At 32.7% G+C, this 21,752-nt stretch overlaps 1 protein-coding gene across 1 annotated transcript; it reads left to right on the top strand.

The window, feature by feature from the left end:
* The first annotated feature begins 13,054 nt into the window (after positions 1-13,054).
* LOC133307756 (uncharacterized) lies at positions 13,055-18,181 on the top strand. Its single transcript, XM_061508310.1, has 2 exons — positions 13,055-13,222; positions 17,654-18,181. Exons 1-2 carry the CDS (start codon positions 13,055-13,057, stop codon positions 18,179-18,181), a joined length of 696 nt encoding a protein of 231 aa, XP_061364294.1.
* The last annotated feature ends 3,571 nt before the right edge of the window (positions 18,182-21,752 follow it).

The following is a 21,752-nucleotide window of genomic DNA, read 5'->3' as shown; positions in this document are numbered from 1 at the left end:
ACAATGAAGAAGGAAGATCAACAAACATCAAGTAGAAAACTATAAACACACAAATAATGGATAAGTTTATGCAGTAACATATCCTATTTATACACAAACTAAGGAGGTTTTTTGAACTTATTTTTTGTATTAAAATAATCTTTGGTTCATTTGTAGACCCAAAATATTAATTAATACCAATAGACATAATAATAAATATTATTAATAGGCTTAACAGTTACCCATGCAAAAAATAGTGTGATATTATACAACTATTTGCCACCAAAAAATTTAAACTCTTTTTCCACCTATGAAGTTTGAATTCCGAATTTGAATTTGAATAATTACTAAAAGAGAAAATATTTCAAAATGGTTTAAGTGTGAACACAAAGTGGATATTGAAGGAGAGAGCGATACGTTAGAAAAGTTTCCAAAAATTGATTCTCAATTAGAATATAATAGATGTCTAATTTTCTTTTGTGATTGTTAAATATAAGTATTTAAAAAACAAAATAAAAAATAAAAAAATCCTTTTAGTGTTTTTCGTTATTTTTTTTGGTGAATATGTTTTTTCATAAATTTGAAAGGGTATATTCTAAAATATATATTGCATATTTGTTATACCCCAATTCTTTAATGGATTTAAAATATATTTTGATTATTATAATCAATTTAATGTTAATTTAATTGATAATAATCTATTTTCTTGAAATTACTAATGAGCTGATTGTTAGAGATTTCAGAATAATATTTATTCTGATATGAAATAGTATTCAAGATAATTGAAGATAGGAGAAAATATAAGACAGGGAAGAGAAGAGTAAATACAAAAGAGAGAAAAGAGAAAATTAGATTTTCAAGATTATGATTCTTTCTTGTACATCAATTGAAGAGCTTTTTCAAGAACAATCATTCATACATTCATCTTTCGGCAAAGTGAATATTTCTCCATAGGAATTTAGATTACCTATCTACTTGAGGAAAAAAAACACTGAGGTAAATTATTTTAATTGTAAATTTCTTCTTAACCTTTTTGAAGGCCTATACTGGGAAACTTGGATACCAGTTCTTGTGCTGAAAAACTGGGATATCGACATTTCTCTTTTCTTTGGAAATTGAGAGTAACTTGAGAACCCTTATGTGATAGGGTTTCGAAATTCTAAAAGTTAGGATTTCTGTTGCGATTACGGCAAGTATACCAGTCGTGCAAGTAATAGAGTAATGAGTAAGATATCGTTCCCACGAGGATTAATTGCACCAAGTACTAATCTCACTATTCCCTACAATTTGGAAATATCAATAGGTGTAGAGAATAGTAATTTTTAATTAAAATAAAAAATAAAAACAATCGCAATTAAAATAGAACTCAGATTGAATGCAGAGAATTAAAACGGATTTAAAGGAATCAATAACGAGATTGCAACAAGGCATAATTGGCTTAAACAAAATAAAAAAAGAAGTAGAAGAAGTCATGAAGAAGAAGAAAAGATATCAATGTTTCCCAATTCTTCAAGTCTTTTCTCTCTAGAATTCTCAAATCTTCAGCAAAAGCTCAATTCTTTTAGAATGTGCCAGCCTCTTTTCTGTTTCCAAGAGTTGCCTTTGAATAGTGATAAAACCATATCTTTTAATTTCTCATAAGATCTTCAATGGAATCTTCACTAGAATCTCCAATCATATTTTTAATCAAATCCTTAAAATCTTCCCCTTTATATTTAAAGAAAAATTTCCCTTAAAAATATTCAAGAGAATCTTCAATAAGATCTTCACTTAATTATATGATTCAGAAATTCAAAACAAATCTACTTGAGCTCTCCAATTTTTCTTTTATTGAGTTGAAAATTACTTCAAAATATAAGAATTTTTATAATAATATCACTGAGAATAAAATAACATTTTAACTATAATTCTCATAAGTTTTAATTATTTTTAAATCAATCTTATGCTCATATTAACCCTTAACACATAATAAATTGAAGACACATGAATTTCATAATGGGAAACTAGGATACCAGGTGGGAATTTGTGTAAAGGGTAGATTAGAAAACTAGGATACTAGAGAACTCCTTATACGTAAGTTTTATAGTGAGTTGTCAGTCGAATTTCAGTATTCGATATTAGGGCCCACGATTTTTCTCCCTTTTGGTTTTCCATGTAAAAACTATTATGTCAATATCTCTCTATCCTTATCTTAAATTATTCCTTTTAGTTAATTTTTTAATTAGCAAATTATTTTTGTAAAACTCAATTCATCGCCCCCCTCTTAAGTTCAATAGGGACCAACAATTGGTATCAAAATTGTGTTTTCTACTTTTTGCAGGTAACTTCTGAAGAGTGGATTCGAAGATGAACCTAATGGAGCAAATCTGAGAAGGCTACTCGACTAACATGCCTCCATTGTTTGAGGGAAAGTTCCATAACTACTAGAAGAATCGCATGGAGATATTTTTCTAGGATGAGAACTATCAAGTTTGGAAGGTGATCGAAAGAGAGGATTTCAGGATCACTAAGATGGATGATGCGGATGAGATAATACCTAAGCCTGAGGAAGAGTTCACTGATGAAGATTGGAAGAAGCTGGAATTCAATGCCGAAGCCAAAATAATTCTTCATTGTGGACTTGGAACTCAAGAATACAATAGAGTGATGGGTTGTAAGACTGCCAAACAGATGCGGGATCTTCTTGCGGTAAATCATGAAGGAACCAATGAGGTAAAATAACCCAAGATTGATCTTTTGATGCATAAGTATAAATTATTTACATAGAAACCAAAAGAATCAATTCGAGATATTATTACCTGATTCACTAATGTTGTAAATGAGTTGAATGCTTTAGGCAAGAACATTCAAATTGAAGAACAAGTAAGGAAGATCTTGAGAATTCTTCCAAAAGAAGATTGGATGCCAAATGTCACTACATTGCAAGAGACTAAAGACTTCAGAACCTTCATCCTTGAACAATTGGCTTGTTCACTAATGACTTATGAGATGCAGCTAGAGGCTCATAGGAAGGATGAGTCAAAGGTTAAAGATAGAGGCATTGCACTAAAGGCGCATTCAAATGAAGTTAAAGACAATTTAGAGGATGATGAGGATATGACTATATTTGGTCGGAAGTTTAGAAAATAAATGAAGAAGCAGATGTTAAATGAAAGCACAAACAATAAAAAAGGTAAATCTAAATTTCCTTCAGCTTTTAAAACTGAATATGTTTGTTACAATTGTGCCAAACCAGAACATAGAATCAAGGATTTTTCGGAAGGAAAAAAAGAAGCCAAGAAGGAGAAGAAGGCCAAGGAGCCAAAGAAGTAGAACAATAAAAGTTCAAGAAAGCTATGATGGCTTCCTAGAGTGACTCCGAGTCAGAGGAAGAAGCATCAGAATGCAGTGAAGATGAAGCAAATATTTTCTGATGGCTGGAAGTGATTCTGAAGTAGATGAGTTTGAGGTAAATTTTAATGAACTTAAACCTTTCATGCATAACTTTTCGAAACAACATTTGATAAGCATATTAGAGTTTTTCATAGATGAGTATTTGAATATGAGGGCTAGTAATGATACTTGTTAAAGTGTGTTGGAGAATAAAAAATGAACTTAAGAAATTCTCTATGGCTAATAAGGTTTTGAAGAAATCTAATGAGAGCCAAGTAGAAGAAAATTCTAAGCTTAAGAGAATTGCATATGAGTTAGAAAATAAGAATGTCTCCTTGAATGTTAAATTGAATAGATCTTGGAAATAAGAGTGCATTATAGTTTGTGATGCTGAAATGGAAGAAAAAATTGAAAGCTTGGAGGGTAAGATAGAAAAACTGTCCTTCGAGAATAAAGACCTCCAAAGAAAATTAAAAGGTGCCCTTAAGACCACCAAGGTAGAAAGACCCAATGCTGTTGATTGGTTGAATAAACATTGTAATACATCTAGGCATGGGCTAGGCTTTGATGGAATTCAGAAAACTCATTGGAAAACAAAAACTAAGCATGTAAATGTGTATGAGAAAAGAGTATGTTTTCATTGTGGTAATGTAGGACATTTGAAATATGATTGCATGGCTAAATTCAATGCTTTTGAAAAGAATATCTCATACATTAAAAAATATATTCTATTTCTGCATGCTAAGTAAAACAAATTTGGATTAGAAAATATGAGCTTTCTAACTTTGTTGCAAAGAGAAAGAGACCTAAGCTAGTGATTTAAGAATGCAAGTTAGAGTGAGGGGGAACAACTCATAGTACCGTAACAATGGTTGTTCTAAGAATATGATTAGAGAGTTTCCAGATTTCTCTCACCCAAATCATTCCAAGATGGATATGCGACTTTTTGCGACAATTACAATGGCTGTACCTCAACACCAACATGGTGTTCATCATACAGCTTGGAACGCGGAGGATCCCAGATATATCTTGAAGTTTGTGAAACCAGAGATACCAAAATTTGATGGTAAAGAACCAAATTCTTGAATCTTCAAGGCATAACTATTTTTCAAGATTCAGCAAGTTCCAGCCCAGCTGAAAGTGGAACTCGCGGGTTTGAGAATGGAGGGCGTGGCAGCTGATTGGTTCCAATGGATCTTCAGTAGTGGAACTGTTCAATCTTAGGAAACATTTGTTTGTGCAGTTCGTGAACGCTTTGGACCATCGAATTACAAGGATGTCAGAGGGTTGTTAGCGAAGTTGATGCAGAATGGGTCGTTGGCAGAGTATATGGCAGAATTCCAAAAATTGATGAACCAAGTCACAAATGGAAGTTATGATTTGTTAATGACTTTCTTAGTGGCTGGGTTACAACCTGATCTTCAGGGGGCAATACAACTTAGGTGGCCAACTTCTTTGCATGAAGCTATGCAATTAGTAATAGCTTATGATAGTCATCATGGAGAGATAAGTTCATCCATCACAAGTCAGTCAAGGAAGATTTTTCATAGATCCAATGTGGGGGTAACAGGAGAGAAATCAACTCCAGGTGCATTACCTGCGTTACCACCTCTAAATTCCTTGCCAATTAAGAAGTTATCACCTGAGGAGCTTCAAAAGAAGAGAGATTTGGGATTGTGTTACACTTGTGACTAAATATGGACATCTAAGCACCATTGTAAAACAAAAATGCTACTGTTAGTGGGAGATGAGGAAGAATCGGAAGGAGAGATGAATGAAGAGATATTATGGCGTAAAGAAGAAAATCAAGCAGTAAGGTTAGATGCTGAATTACATTCCTTATCGAGAGCGGCTAATGTTCGTTCCTTGAAATTGATAGCTGTTGTTGGTAATAAGGAGATGGAAGTGTTGGTAGATTCAGGTAGCTCCCACAACTTCATCAAGAGGGAGTTAGTAGAAGAGCTTCACTTACCAATGGTGAGAGCAACGAAGATGAGGGTGTTTATGGGTAATGGAGAAATTTTACTATGTGAGAAGAAATGTTCCAAAGTGCAGCTGCTGATCCAAGGGCATTATTTTGAAACAGATTTGTATGGGGTGGATTTATGCGACCTGTGCATAGTCTTGGGAATGCAATGGCTGATAACTCTTGGCAGTGTTACTCATAATTATGCTGAGCAGTCCATGGAATACACTTGGAGGAATAAGTTGGTGATGCTTGAAGGAGTTAAGTTGGAAAAACAAAGGCGAGACCACACCCAAATAGAAGTCATGTGCAACTCTTTGTTAGTGCAGGAGTTCCATAATCCAGAACACCAGGTAAATTTTAACCTTCAAATTTTGAAGGATAAGATACCTGATATATTGTGGAATATTTTGGTAGCTTGTCAGAAAATGTTTGAAATACCGAAAGTGTTACCCCCATTTAGGGATATAACCCATGCTATTCAATTAATAGATGAGTCCAAATCTATTAAGGTTAAGCCATATAGATATCCCCACCACCAAAAGACTGAAATAGAGAGACAAGTGGAAGAATTGCTTGCATATGATTGGATTCAATAAAGCCATAGTGCCTTTTCATCACCGATTTTGTTGGTTAAAAAACAAAATAGCACATGGAGGATGTGTATTGATTACTATGCCTTGAATTCTATTACAGTTAAGGATGTTTTTCCTATACTAAAAAATAGATGAGCTCTTAGATGAGTTGTTCAAGGCCAAAGTGTTTAGCAAATTGGATTTATGCTCAAGTTACCATCAAATAAGGATGAAACATGAGGATATCTATAAAACAGCCTTTAGAACACATGAAGGCCGCTATGAGTTTAAGGTGATGCCCTTTGGCCTTACAAACGCACCAGCCACGTTTCAAGCTTCCATGAATAAGATATTTCGCCCTTTTCTAAGGAGATTTATTGTGGTATTTTTTGATGATGTGCTGATATATAGTTCAACGCTGGAGGAGCATGTAAACCATTTAAAGTTAGCACTGGAATATCTATTGGAAAATTCTCTTTTTGTTAAACTGAGTAAGTGTGAATTTGGGGTAGGTGAAATTTCTTATTTGGGAAATGTTGTGTCATCAGTTGGAGTTAAAGTTGACCCTAAAAAATTTCAGCCATGCTTAGTTGGCTAGTTCCACAATCCATCAAGCAGCTGAGATCATTTCAAGGCCTCACAGGCTATTATAGGTGATTCATGAAAGGTTATGCTTCTATTGCTCATCCTTTAACAGAGCTGTTGAAACAGGACAAAATAGCATGGAACTCTGCTGCAGAATTTGCATTTAAATCATTAAAGGAAGTTATGGCTTCAACCCCTGTGTTACAGTTACCAGATTTCACAACCTCTTTTATTGTGGAATCTGATGCATCGAGTGTGGGAATAGGAGCAGTTTTAATACAAAGAGGCAAACCAATTTCATTTTTTAGTAAGAAACTTGGTCCAAGGATGGCAACAACTTCAGCTTACATCAGGGAGTTATATGTTATCACAGAAGCAATAAAAAAATGGAGCCATTATCTACTTGGCTCTCAGTTTGTAATTAAAACTGATCATCAAAGCTTAAGAAAGTTGTTGCATCAAACAATCCATACCGCAGATCAACAAAAATATATTTACAAGTTGATGGGTACAATTTTAAAATTGAATATAAGTCAAGTGTTTCTAATATTGTAGTAGATGCTTTATCAAGGCAATTTCCAGAAGAAGATAGGGTTGTCATTCACGCTCTATGTTCAAAACCCACTTTAGATATCTGGGAGTAGATTAGGATGGAAAATAAAATCGATCGGGAGCTTCTGCATTTAAATAGAACCTTGAATAATGGTACAAACATTGATGATGAATTAATTCAGCGCGATGGAATACTGTTTCGCAAAGGCAAATGTGTGCTAGGGTCGAATTCCACTCTTCGACATGCCTTATTAGTGGAAGCACATTGTACACCTATAGGAGGCTATGCAGGATTCCAACGTACCTTCCTACGATTATCTGCATCATTTACCTGGAAAAATATGTGCAAAGATGTTAAAAGCTTCGTTCGAGATTGTGTTGTATGTCAACAAATTGAAAGCTTAACACAGGTCCCCTTTGGGTTGTTACAACCTTACTAATTCCAGATGTCATGTTTGATGATTTAACCTTTGATTTTATTACTTGTCATCACGCTTTAATGGATATGCAACTATTTTAGTGGTCGTTGATAGACTACCTAAATATGATCATTTTGGCCCTTTGCCTGCTTCTTATACAGCAGCAACAACTGCCCAATTATTTTGTAACATGATAGTTAAGCTCCATGGGTTTCCTCGATCATTGGTATCGGACAGGGATGCAATATTCATGAGCAAATTTTGTCGTCAGTTGTTTCAATTGAGTGGTACGAAGTTACTAACAAGCTCAGCTTACCACCCTCAAACAGATGGTCAAACGGAGGTCACCAATCGCTATGTTGAACAGTACTTACGTGCTTTTTGTTCAGAACAGAATCATCGTTGGTCTCAGTTACTTTGTTGGGCTGAATTGCACTATAACATTTCAGTGCCTTCAGCGATCAATATGTCTCCATTTCAAGCCTTTTATGGTAAGATACCAACTCCTATTCCTCAGTATCAGAAGGATCGTGTTAAAGTTGAAGCGATTGATATGATGCTACAAGAATGTCAAGTAGTGCTTGATCATCTCAAGGTGCATTTGCAACGGGCTCAACAAAGAATGAAACATCAAGTTGATAAACATCGCCAAGAAAGGAATTTTCAGGTTGGAGATCAAGTGTTAGTCAAGCTACAACCTTATCGTCAGTTGTCAGTGGCAAGGAAGGTCAGTCATAAACTTGCGAAGAGATATTTTGGGCCTTTTAGGATGGAGAAAGTGATAATTTAATAGCTTACAAATTGTCATTGCCTGAAGGTAGTTTAATTCACCCCACATTTCATGTATCTGTCTTAAAGCCTTTTCATGGAACGTCAGATGTGAGTTTTGAACCATTACCTAGTCTGTGTGTGGACAATAAATCGGTTCAAACCCCAGTAACAGTATTAGCTTCACGTCAGATCAATGTTAAAGGAAGAAGAGTGGAGCAGAAATTGATTCAATGGTCTGCTACAATCCTTAAAGATGCCTCATGGGAGAATGTTTCTGAGATTCAAATGACTTATCCAGAGTTAAACCTTGAGGACAAGGTTGCTTTCAAAGGAGGGGCAGCTGTTATAGATGAAGGAAATGGAGTACAACAGAAAAGAACAGCTAGGATAAAAGGCTATCCTGCTTGGGCCTTAGACTACGTACAGTAGGAAATTGTATACTTTGTATGAAGATTGATTAGTCAATTCAGTAGTTAGGAGATAGCTGCCAGCGTGACAAGAGATAGGTTTTAGTATAAATAGGGAAATTGTATCGAACAGAGGGGTCATTGAGAAATTGATACAAACAATTACGCTTGGTTAGTCTGTTACAAGGACTACAACTGTTTCATCAAGTGATTAAGGCATAATGTTAAGATGAAAATCATTGTCGCACATGATCATGACATTGGTAGTATATCAACTTAATCATGTATGTTTGTTGATGTGCTGAATTTTGACATTGCTAAGCTATTTTCTTCATGACTTGAGTTAGAAAAATTATTTTTTTAATGAAACTATTTGCTATTGAAAGCTAAGATTATGAAGTTTGATTCTAGAAATTTTCATAATTTTTTCTTAACCCCACTATTACCAGAAATTTCATGAAAGTGAGTGTTCAGTTCTAAATTCTGTTTTGAATTAGTTAACTTTAAAGAGTCATAACTTGAGTTATACAAATCCTTTTTGCATGAAACTAGTGGCATTGAAAAGCTAACATAATAAGCTTTAAAATTGGAATATTTTAGAATTTTTGGATGTGTATAATGTTCTTAGTTGATCTGCCAACGATACTGGAATGTTGATTACTCTATTTTTAGATAATATACTTTAACTGGTTATATATTGAGTTGCAGAACTACAATTTCAATGATTTACTCTTTGTCGGAAAGCTTTAGATGTGTACTATAATATAAAAAAAATGATTGGCTAGATTTTATCCTCCCAAAAAAATGGTTACCTTCAATTAATTATGCAATTTATTGACTTATTTCACCCCAAAAATGATTAAAGAAAACTAATTTTTGAAATTTTTTATTTTTGGGCTTGACGGGAAGGGTCATGCTCTAATGTATCTATCAGTGCAATAGGAAACTGAAAGGTACGTCATTATGTAGAAAATATTTGTGTATTGGTTAATTTTAATTTTGAAAAAAAAAACTTTTATATATATTTTTAAATGAATCCATCATTGCAGAGCTTAAGATAACATACCTAAACGTAAGCTCTAACGAAGCGTATAACACCTGAGGATGGCTAGCCACACAACAATGTCATATACCGTTACTAGGATATTCAATAAAACAAATTTGTTTAATAAATAGAAGAATAATTTTGATTTTTTAATTTTGAGAAAAAATAATTTTATTTTAAAATGAATCCATATTTGCACAAGGTTTAAGATAGATTAAGTATATGAAAACCCATATGATAAGTATAACATTTGTGGATGGAAGATCATACATCAACGTTGTAAATCATTGCGTGGATTAAAACAAAGTTTAAAATTCTATTTTTTGTATTTTTATGACAAAATTATTGATCACATCAACATTACAAATTTATTAATTACACAGTGAAATTATATCATGAAGACAAGCAAGAATTAAAACAATAATAATAACACTATTATTTCTTTATATATATTTTTTGTAATATTAAGAATTTTTAATTATATTTTATTTACAAATAGAAAATCAAATGCAAAATACAAAGTAATAACAAACTAGGGGTGGCAATATGGGTTGAGCTCGGCGGGTCAACCCGCCAACCTGCCAAAACGGGGCGGGTTGAGTTGAGGTTTTCAACCCACCAACGCACCTCAACTCGCCCCGCCGAGAAGTGAGTCAAAACGGGTTCAACCCCCCGCGGGGCAGGTTGACCTGCCGGGTTATAATTTTTCTTTTTCTTTTTTACAATTAGGTTGTATTTCATTAGCCCTTAAAATTTTTGTGATATCCAATTTTTTTTTATCTTAGTACTTCCTAGAAAAAATATAGAATAACACTTTTATTTATGACAAATGTTATCTATATATAAGTTCCTAAAGAATGTTTGACAAATATTAGTATGCATTTAAGATTGAGACAAAAAAAATATAGAGAAGTGTGAAATAAAATAAAATAATATCAGGAAAATTTATAAAATATAATTTATTTTTGAATTTTAATTAATTTTTTAATTGGCGGGTTGGTGGGTTGACCCGCCAACCCACCATAAAACGGGTGGGTTCATTTTTTCAACTCATATTTTTTGACGGGTCAACCCGCCCCGTCCCCTTTTTGGCGGGTTAGTGACGAGGCATGGCGGGTCAGCCCAAATTGTCACCCCTGCAACAAACGATCTAAATGCAAACGAATAATAAGAAACATGTATAGTATGGGTTATTTTTGTTTTTCACCTTTTTTTTATTTTCTTTATCTTGTATATTTGTTTTTGCTTTATTCTAATCAGTTTTATTATTTCTTCTTATCCTATTATTTTTGAAAAAAGATAGACTTTTCAATTTAACCACAAAATGATTAATTGACTTATTTTAAAATTTGAGCCCAACTAAACCAAATGAGTCTATTTAAAAGTAACAATTATGAAATGAAATGAACAGTAACAGATTTATAGTCATTGAATTTGAATGGTGCATTTTACTATTGAGTTACTATTGGATCAGTAGTTAGTATTGGATCAGAAAACAATTGGCCCATTTAGGACAAAGAAAAATAACATAGACCAAAAAAAAAAAAAAAACTAATTTGTAATTGCAAAGAAGCTTATGCTTGTGAAACAGAGGAATGTTATGGCGGCTGGTAGTGTACTCACGGTGGAGATGAAGCAGCGGCTGGTAGTGTACTCACGGTGGAGATGAAGCTCGGCAGCGTTATGCTTTCAACGGTGCGGCACAGTGGAGCTGAAGGCGCGGTGGTGGAGTTTGCGATGGTTCACGAACAAGGTGATGCTAACTGTGAGGAGGAGCTCATGGTGGTCGGCCACTTGTGCTGGCGGCGGGACTATTCCTTATTGATATGAGACTTTTTATCACCCATAGTTAAATTCCCAACAAAGACAATATTTCTTGTGAACCCCTTTAGAAATTTACCTAAACAATTTTAATAATACTCGAACCTATCTGTCATTGAATCACTAAATTAGCTATATATATATAGGGGTAGGATCATCTTACACCGGTGTAAGAATAATAAATCTTACACCAAATCTTAACCATTGATTTTTTACATCTAACGGTTAAGATTTATTAGATCTCACTCATTAATTAATTTTTAATTCCCAATAAATCTCAACCGTTAGATACACGGAAATCAACGGTTATGATCTAGTGTAAGATTTATTATTCTTACACCGGTGTAAGTTGATCCTATCCCATATATATATATAGGGCTTATCGTTTATCAAGCTATAATCTTATCTCCGACTACTAAATCATAATAGTACAAAGATAGATCAATGGTGATAAAGAGAGAGAGAAAAAGGAAATCATAATCATTCAAAGGAGAATCAATTAATATAAGGAAATAAATAAATAAAACGACGTAGTTTTGGGCTAGCCGGAGATAAACTTATATCAAGCTGCTTAAAAAATATTTTTCCGATATATATATATATATATATATATATATATATATATATATATATATATATATATGGGTAAGGATCATTTTACACCAGTGTAAGTTACACTCTTAATCTTGTCCGTTGATCTCATTTATATTTAAGGGTCAAATTTTTTAGTAATGTGAGCCATTGGATATAAGTGGATCAATGATCAAGATTGAGTGTAAGACTTCTAATTCTTACACCGGTGTAAGAATTAGAAGTCTTACACTCAATCTTGACCATTGATCCACTTGTATCCAATGGCAAAATTTGAGTCATTAGATATGAATTGAATCACCGGATAAGATTGAGAGTGTAACTTATACTGGTGTAAAATGATCCTAATCTATATATATATATATATATATATATATATATATATATATATATATAGGCAGAATATTTTTATATTGGTGTAAGAGTTAAAAATCTTACACCTAATCTTTATCATTGATCCACTGTGAGAAAACAATATATATTATATATATATATATATATATATATATATATATATATATTATTTGCTCAAATTCATTATTAAGCCAAGACTGGGAGAGAACCCTGTAGCATGACATCACAATGATTGCATGACATTCGTCGCATATACCAGCCACACTATATCACCACCTTCGACCAAACGAAACGAAACAAAACGGCAACGATTAATGCAAAACAGAAATGAAGATAATGTAATGAAAAGCGGAATTTTGGTTGACGCAAGTGTACGCTCCCAGTATTTTATATATGGCGTCAATGAAGCCCGAATAAAAACATCTTCCGGATAATGAACGTAATGATTTTTATTATTTCTTTTAAAAAGATCATTTTTGACATATACATGAGTCCATAATTAGGTTATAAGTACATATCAAAGTAGTCATTAGGATATCTATATCTATATCTATACATATATATACACACACGAACACATACCAAAGAGCTGTGTGCATTAAAAGAGATAGTTATATATGGAGTGGAGAAAATATTATATGGATCTGATGCTTGTGCCATTGGGGTTAGTGATCATACTTGCATATCATGTATGGTTATGGCATAAGATTCGGACACAACCCTTCACCACAATATTTGGAATAGACGCTTATGGTCAGCACCTTTGGATTCCTGCCATGATGAAGGTATGCTCCTATAAATATCATGTGGGCAATTTACGAGTGTTATTTTTTTTTCCCTTCGGTTTTGTTAGATATGGGATGTGGTCTTGTTCACTTATTTACATGTTGAACGGCGACCAAATTGATTTAAGAAATCCTACATCCGTACAACAACTATAGGTTTAGGAGCTACGATTAAATCTTGAGAGAGCAGCATTTTAGGGCCCATTTGGATGGACATGTAAAAAAAGAATTTTTATGTCATTCTTATTTTAAGTGTTTTTTACAGCAACTAAAGCTATTTAGACTTTTTTTTGTAAAAAAAAAATTGTGTTTTTGAAAATAATATTTGATTTTTGACTTCAATTTTTTTAAAAGCTAAATTTTTAGCTTAAAAAAATATAGATTTTTGATTGTTTTTTGTTATTTATGTTTTTTTAAAAAATAGAGATCTAAACTGACTTTATAGTAAAAAAATTTCTCTGAAAAAAGCAAGTTCATCCAAACGAGCCTTTATATGAGTATAAGAGTATTTAATTCGTACTAGTTATATCTCTAATGAATTAGTTGGAAAAAAATATCAATGATTGTACATGTATTAGCTACGTGTGTTGTGTGTGTAATAATCGGTGTCAACTTTTGAAATTTGACATCTAATCCTAACATTTGATTTTCGCTAATCAACGATTATTATTTATTGGGAATCAAAATTATTAATTAATATTAATTTTTAATAAATGATAACCGTTGATTGACGAAAATCAACGAATATGATTTGGTGTCAAATTTTAAAATTTGGCACTGGTGTCAAAGGCTTCTGCCCCTATATATATATATATATATATATATAATATATATATATATATATATATATATATATATATATATATATATATATATATATATATATATATACGCGTGTGGATTTGGTGTTTGTCCATTTAAAAGATATAGAATTTTGTGATTTTAAGTTGGATAAAGAGATACACAACGGAAATCATGGGAGAGAAGGTGAGTATTTTTTTAATTAAAAATTTAAATAAAAAATTGTTTTAACTAAAATGACCATCCTTTAAAAAGATAAATATTTTTCCTGATATATATATATATACATATATATATATACATATATATATATATATATATATATATAGACATCGATGTGAACGAGGTCCAGGATATACCTGTGTCTCTTGGGATGATCCAGTCTCACAAAAGAAATTCGGTGTTGCTTTCCAGGTAAGTAGTGCATGCAAATTTCCAACACCTGGTCCTTCAACCCGTTAGAAGTCCTTTATTGTTCAAAATTTGGAGCCTTTTCTCGCTATTTTGACCGTGGCGCTTGTGCCACAACTCCATGCTAGGTCCATCTCGAGCAGAGTTGGTTTCTCCACTATTGATTTTTTCTTGTATCGCGTAAAATGAGCTCTCTTTCTTGCCTCGAGAAACTACCAAGTTTCCCTTAACAAATTTCTTTCTTCCTCTGCCAAAATGGTTAACTAACTCGGCATCATCAACTTTACCTATCGAGATTAGGTTCAAACACATGTCTGACACACGCCTTACTTCCTTCAACACGAGTTGATATCTGACATTTGTTGTCAGGGTTACATCACTGACTTTAATAATCTTTCTTGTAACTTGATTTCCTATTATCACGACTCTGAAATCACCGCTTCTATAAGAAGAAAAAAAACCTTTGTGAGAAGTAACATAGAAGGAGGCATCGAAGTCAATGGTCCATGCGCAGTCATCATAAGCAATATTCAAGAAATTATCTTCACCAAGGAGATAGACCTTGGCTTCAGCATTGACAGCCACCGTAGTGGTGCTCGTCTTCTTTCTTCTTAGGTTGTATCTGATTTGGCTTCACATTGCTGCTTTTTTTGTCTTACTTTAGAATCCAGTCATAAGGCTTCCTGTATCCGGGCTTCCCACAATAGAAGAAAATTAATTTGTACTTAGGTCTAGACCAGCCTCTGAACTTGTCACGTCCCTTGATTCTTAGCAACGTTTACCTTACATTTTTGGATACATCACATTCTCTTCATATGGATCCTTCATTCAGGAGGTTGTTAGTCATATAGTCCATTGTCAGTTTTTCATCAAGAGCCGAGTTGCTTAACGTAACTCCCAGAGTATCCCAACTTTCTGGCAACAAACTGAGGAGAAGGAGAGACTGGAGCTCATCATTAATTTTCATCTTGACTTTAGAGAGCTGATTCACAATGTCTTTTAAGTGCTGAGGTGTTCAATTATACTCATGTCTTCCTTGTATTCAAGCTTCACAAGTCGGCGAACTAGGTGTGTTTTGTTCCTGAGAGTCTTCTTCTGAATCATAGACTCCATCTTCGTCCATAACTCATGTGTTCGTGAACTCAGAAACGTGCTCAAAAAGGTTTTTGTCAATATACTTCTTCATCATGACCATAACCTTTCTATTCAGAATTTCCCATTCTTTCCTTCTGGCTTTATCTCATCGGGGATGAGCTCATAGAGGTTTTTGCAGAGTTCTTTTTTTCCACAAGCAGATAGGTAATATGAATTCCTATGGAGAAATATTCACTTTGCCAAAAGATGAATGTTTGAATGAATGTTCTTGAGAAAGATTTTCAATTGATGCACAAGAAAGAATCCTAATCTTCAAAATCTAATTCTCTCTTTTCTCTCTTGTATATTCTTCTTCTTTTTTTCTCTCTCTCTCTTATTTTTTCTCCTCTATGAATAATATGCAATGAACTTTATTTATAATATTAACATTTTCTCTCTTCTAAAAGCCCAAAAGATATGTAAAGAACCTTGGGATACACCACCCTAAAAGCTAACTCAAAGGGTGGGAGTGCTCAAGGCCTTATAAACTCCATATTAGTTGCACATACAACCAATGTGAGACTATATATCTCAACACACCCCCTCACACGAGAGCCCATTGGGCTTGAAGAGTGGACAATGCAACAGGCCCAGTCTACCTGTGCTAAGAAATGCCACAAGAGAAAGTGGGGGGGGCGATGCTCTGATACCATGTAAAGAACCTTGGGATACACCACCCCAAAAGCTAGCTCAAAGGGTGAGAGTGACCAAGGCCTTATAAACTCCACATTAGTTGCACATACAACCAATGTGGGACTATATATCTCAACAAGATATAAATTTGAAATTTGAAATCTTTTCCAAAAACTAACCAGAAATCTCTTACCTTTAAATGAAATTTTAAATGCAATTTTCAAAAATAAGATTTCTGATTTTTTTCAAATAAAAAATATGCAAAGCTTACATATCTTATTCTATTATACAATGCAATTGTAATCTAAATCTTTGGAGAAGAATATTTTATTTCTCTTACATGAAATCTAAAGAGATAAAATATATCCTAAACTTTACTTGATTTCATATTTTTCTCTCTCTTTATGATATATTCCATATCTTCTTCAATCTTCATGTAATCTTCAATTATCTTGAATACTATTTCAAATCAAAATAAATATTATTCTGAAATCTCAAACAATCAATTCATTAGTAATTTCAAGACAATAGATTATTAATAATAAATTAATTGTAATTATCAAAACATATTTCAAATCAATGAAACAATTGGGGTATAACAAATAACCAACATGATCTTCCATCATTGGTCTCCAGTATGTGAAGTTGTCAGCTGTTAACTTGAACATGTCGCCGTTATGAGCAATACCACTGGTCTTCATCTCGCCTCATTCAAAACCCTTTGAACTTGGGCTTTGATACCACTATTGGGACGACGTCTCTCAATTAGCACAGAGGCAAAAAAAAACTCAAGTTAGGACATTGAGCTCTGAGCTCGATACTTGGAGGTCAGCCTAAAGTCATCAGATCGGCTAAATGAAAAAAAAAACAAGAAAAAAATGCAGAAATGAGAGAGATAGAGAGGAAACACAACATACTTTAATGTGAAAGACTTTCCCTATGGCAGATTAGTAAAAACCACGAGACACTAGTCCAGAAAACTTGCACTATAAAATAGTGGGATTATAAGGAATATCAAGCTTCCATAGTCATACTAGAGGTACACTCAAATTTCACCAACAATGATGGTTACAAGATTATTCTCCAAAGAGGTATCTCTTACAAACTTCTTTTTAGAGGATTTCACTTTAAAAAATGTTTCAGCTAACCTATTACAAAGGTTTTCATGTGTTTATATAAGGTGAGGAGAAACCCTACACCTACTTCTAGAATCTTCATCAATAATTAAGTGAGCAGCATTCATTGAGGTGGTTGGGCAAACATTGAGCCATGCACCCATGAATGTGGTGCATGCTAACCCACCGACATTAAAGGAAGTAACACACACACACACACACACATATATATATATATATATATATATATATATATATATATATATATATATATATATATATATTATCAGCTTGTTATTTAATCATATTACTTACCAAATATGAACCGAAATTGCAGGATATTGAAAAGACGAACATATTAGTAGTCCAATCTCTTCGATACTTAATAATGGGGTCAACGCTTATGGCAACAAAATCCGTTCTCATTTGTGCTGGCCTAGGAGCAGTTATAACCAGCACCTACAGTGTTAAAAACGCAATCAACGACTCAGTTTTTGGGGCACATGGGGAATATGTGGTGGCATTGAAATATGCCACATTGCTTGCCACATTCTCATTATCATTTCTATGTCACACTCTATCTATCAGGTTTCTCAATCAAATGAGTATACTAATTTGCACTCCACAAGATGTCAAGTCCATGGTGACCCCAGAATATTTAACAGAGCTTTTGGAGAGGGCAACAACATTGAATATAGTGGGGAACAGGCTTTTCTATTCAGCACTTTCACTTATACTTTGGATCTTTGGACCTGTGTTAACTTTCTTAGCTTCAATGGCAATGGTACTTATACTATACAACCTCGACTTTGTGGCTGGGAACGCCAAAAGCAGAGTGGAGGATGCTATCCAGAATGACATTTGAGACTGAAGCGTTTAATTAAGCCTTCATCTCCATGTTGCCACGTGATTGAAGGAATATATAGACGTATAAAAATATATTTAGTTCAGAATTAAAATAATGTACCCAATGTTTTCCTCTGACTTAAATTTTGAATACCAAAAAAAGAATTACATAAGAGCAATTTAATATGTGTGAAAGATAATATGTAAAACAAGAGTAAAAAACTATTTCATCCCAAAATCTTAATATGTTGGATGATACTACATTAATGATTTTACATGTTTCTAACAACAAGTCAATACTATATTTACTTTACTTTCCAATAAGTTATTAAACTTTAGGGTACTTAATATCATGTGCCAAAACTTTAAACTATTAGGCAAATACCCATGAATGATTTTATATTAAATTTTTAGTAATGATATGTTAATTACAAAATTAAAAAAATACTCTCAATATTTTTCCTTTTATTTTCCTCATACTCTTAATCAGAACTAGAATAGATATAGAGTAACATTTTGTTTCATTTCAATCTACATTCTATAGTATATATTGTTGAATTTTGCTCTTTCACTAAAGTCCAATAGGGCCTAGTGTGTAAAAAGAGTCCAAGAAACCTAAAGCTTATTCGGCTCAGGTATAGAATTTCTTGGAACCCATATATATTCTATACTTATAGTCATTAGCCTTTTAAGTCTTCACTTGGTTGCAGAGGCTGAGGTAAGGTCATCTCCTTGAAAGTGAGAGAGTGCCTACTGTTGTGCAATTGTGTAACCTTTTTATCAATCACACATTAACGCAAGTGCACGTGTCAACAAGTAATAAAGTGGATGTGTGAGTCCAGATATCGTTTCCACGAAGAAAACTATAAAGTGGGGATCAATGTGTAGGAATAAAAGTAACAATATTTATAAAAGTTTTGTGAATTAAGAACTAAGGACTAAACTAATACTAACTACTGACTAATTACTAAAAGTAAAATAAAAGTAAACTAAGAATGCACTCAAGAACGGAGAAGTCAAGTAACAAAGTAGAGTGAGATCAATTTCTCCAATATTGCAATTTCATCAGAATGCAGCAACAATGCTATAGCAATTATCCAATCAGTAATTAGAACACAAATGCATGTAAGGGCTCTCACCAATAATACATGTATACTAGTTCCCATGTCTCTATGGCCAACATAGTTATGAATCCATTAAGTTCAAGTTCCATATGATTTTGTGGTGTGAATAATCTCTCTATCCACAATCAACCAATTAAATTAGTTAAACCACAATATCTAATAACTTGCTGGGTTCACCTATATCTCTATAGCCTAAACCCTAATTATCTTGCAACCTTCTCTCGATAAGTCAACAAGATTAGAGATAATTTAAGTACTTTATTAAACAACTAAATGGACAATCATATAGCAAAGTTTAGGCAAACTAATTACATCACAATATGGGTACTCTATCATCTAATCCTAACAATTTAGCTCATACTTGAATAGAAAGAAACAACAAAGAGGGGTAAAGATTTCATATCAAACTATATATCAATCAACCTATTTTTAAAATTAAATACTGATTTGTCTTTATTTGACCAAAGTTTGTTCGGCACTTACTTGAATAAATAAATCATTTACTTGAATAAATCATTAAGCTCTGATTAAATAGGATTAGATTGAAATATAATTTGAGAAAAGAACATATTAGCATATAATTTTGAAAAAGGGAAAAATAATTGGAGGACAAAATCATCATTCATCCATAGAACAACTTTTTCCATACAAATAGAAGAGTTTGCATTGTCCACCAAAAATAAAAAGAATAGTTTGCATTACTTTTGCGGATTTATTTCCTTTAAAAAATCAAGGTATGTTGGGCAGCAGTCAGGGAAGTCCAATTAGGGGAGACTATCATCCACGCATCAAATGGGTCTAAGCGACAAACCCATAATAAGGGTCTGACACCATATCTCAATCCAAAATCTTAAGGAATTAGGTTTATGGGCCTTTTCATTTATATGTTATAGCAACTGGATCACAACATGAGGCGAAAAAATTAAAAATTAAAAACAATGGAGTCGTCAACAAAGTTTATTTGGGAAAATATTGGAAAAACTCTTTTTGTTTAAGAAAACTGATCTTTGAAAATAGAAACAGGTTCGGGAGTCGATTATGAGTAGGGAAGATGTTAGAACCTTACGTCGTCTATTTTTAAAAAATGGAGACCTTAAATTAATTGTGTAATTTATTGATTTATTTCATCCCAAAAAATTAAACAAAAATGATTAAAGAAAACTAATTTTTGATAATTTTATTTTTGGGCTTGACGGGAAGGGTCCTGCTCCTATATATTCCTCAGTGTAATAGGAAACTTAAAGGTACGTCGTTATGTAAAAAATATTTGTGTATTGGTTAATTTTCGAAAGAAAATGATTTGTATATTTTTTTAAATGAATCCGTTATTGCATAGAGTTTAAGACAACAAAGCTATACGTAAGCTTTAACGAAGTTTATGACAGTTGAGGATGGCTAGCCACACAACAATGTCATATATCGCTCCTAGGATATTGAATAAAACACATTTTTTTAATAAATAGAAGAAATATTTTGATTTTTTAATTTTGAGAAAAAATAATTTTATTTGAAAAAGAATCCACATTTGCAAAAGTGTAAGATAGATCAACTATACGAAAACCCATATGATAAGTATATAACACTTGAGAATGGAAAATCATACATCAACGTTATAAATTATTGCGTGGATTAAAACAAAGTTTAATTTTTTTTTTGTATTTTTATGACAAAATAATTGATCATAACAACACTACAAATTTATAAATTACACAATGAAAATATATTATGAAGACAAGTAAGAATTAAAACAATAATAATAACATTGATTATTTCCATACACTACAAATAATTATGTGATTTGTGGAGGTTATTTACTGGAGGTTTATAAAACCCCCAGAAAATATAAATTCTGGCATGTTTACAAAATGCCACTTTGCATAATTCTTTTACGTTAATTTATATAGTTTAGTGGCGGGTTTTGACCCCCAAAATTTATAATTATTTTTAAAAAATTTGAGTATTTTATCGGTTTTATTTGATGACCGCCACAAATTATGACTTTGTTAAGTTGCAACTCCCTAACGCTTCTTTCTTCTCGTTCTATCTCGTAAGCATATTTCCTCATTAGACTAATGGTGTCTGCACTAAGGTATTTTCTTATCTTTTTATTGAGGATGATGACATTTTCATCTATTTCACGTTATATCTGCTACTTGACATTTTTATTTCTGATAGGGAACTAACAACATAGTTGCTCTTCTTCTTCGCGCTTTCATCTCAAGCATCATCGTTACTTTTATAGACTAAGAGATTCCTTATAATAGTAAGCGTGGTTTGTTGTGCCATTTTAATCTGATATCTCCAAATCAGGTATCTGTTTTTCTTTTTATAGATTTTACTATTTCTATTTTTTTCTATTTTTTTTTTTTATCATTTTGTGTTTTTTAGATTTGATGAAGGCGAATATGCAATAATTGGATTTTTAGATCTCATTTTTAGAAAAAAAGCTTAAGGCTGAATCAAACA

This window comes from Gastrolobium bilobum, unplaced genomic scaffold (assembly GCF_033153095.1).
Source record: "Gastrolobium bilobum isolate Gb01-03AN ecotype WA unplaced genomic scaffold, APGP_CSIRO_Gbil_v1 utg6313, whole genome shotgun sequence".
In the NCBI taxonomy this organism is placed as follows: Eukaryota; Viridiplantae; Streptophyta; class Magnoliopsida; order Fabales; family Fabaceae; genus Gastrolobium; species Gastrolobium bilobum.
The sequence above is the reverse complement of the archived record's forward strand: the minus strand, read 5'-3'. Positions and strand labels throughout refer to the sequence as shown.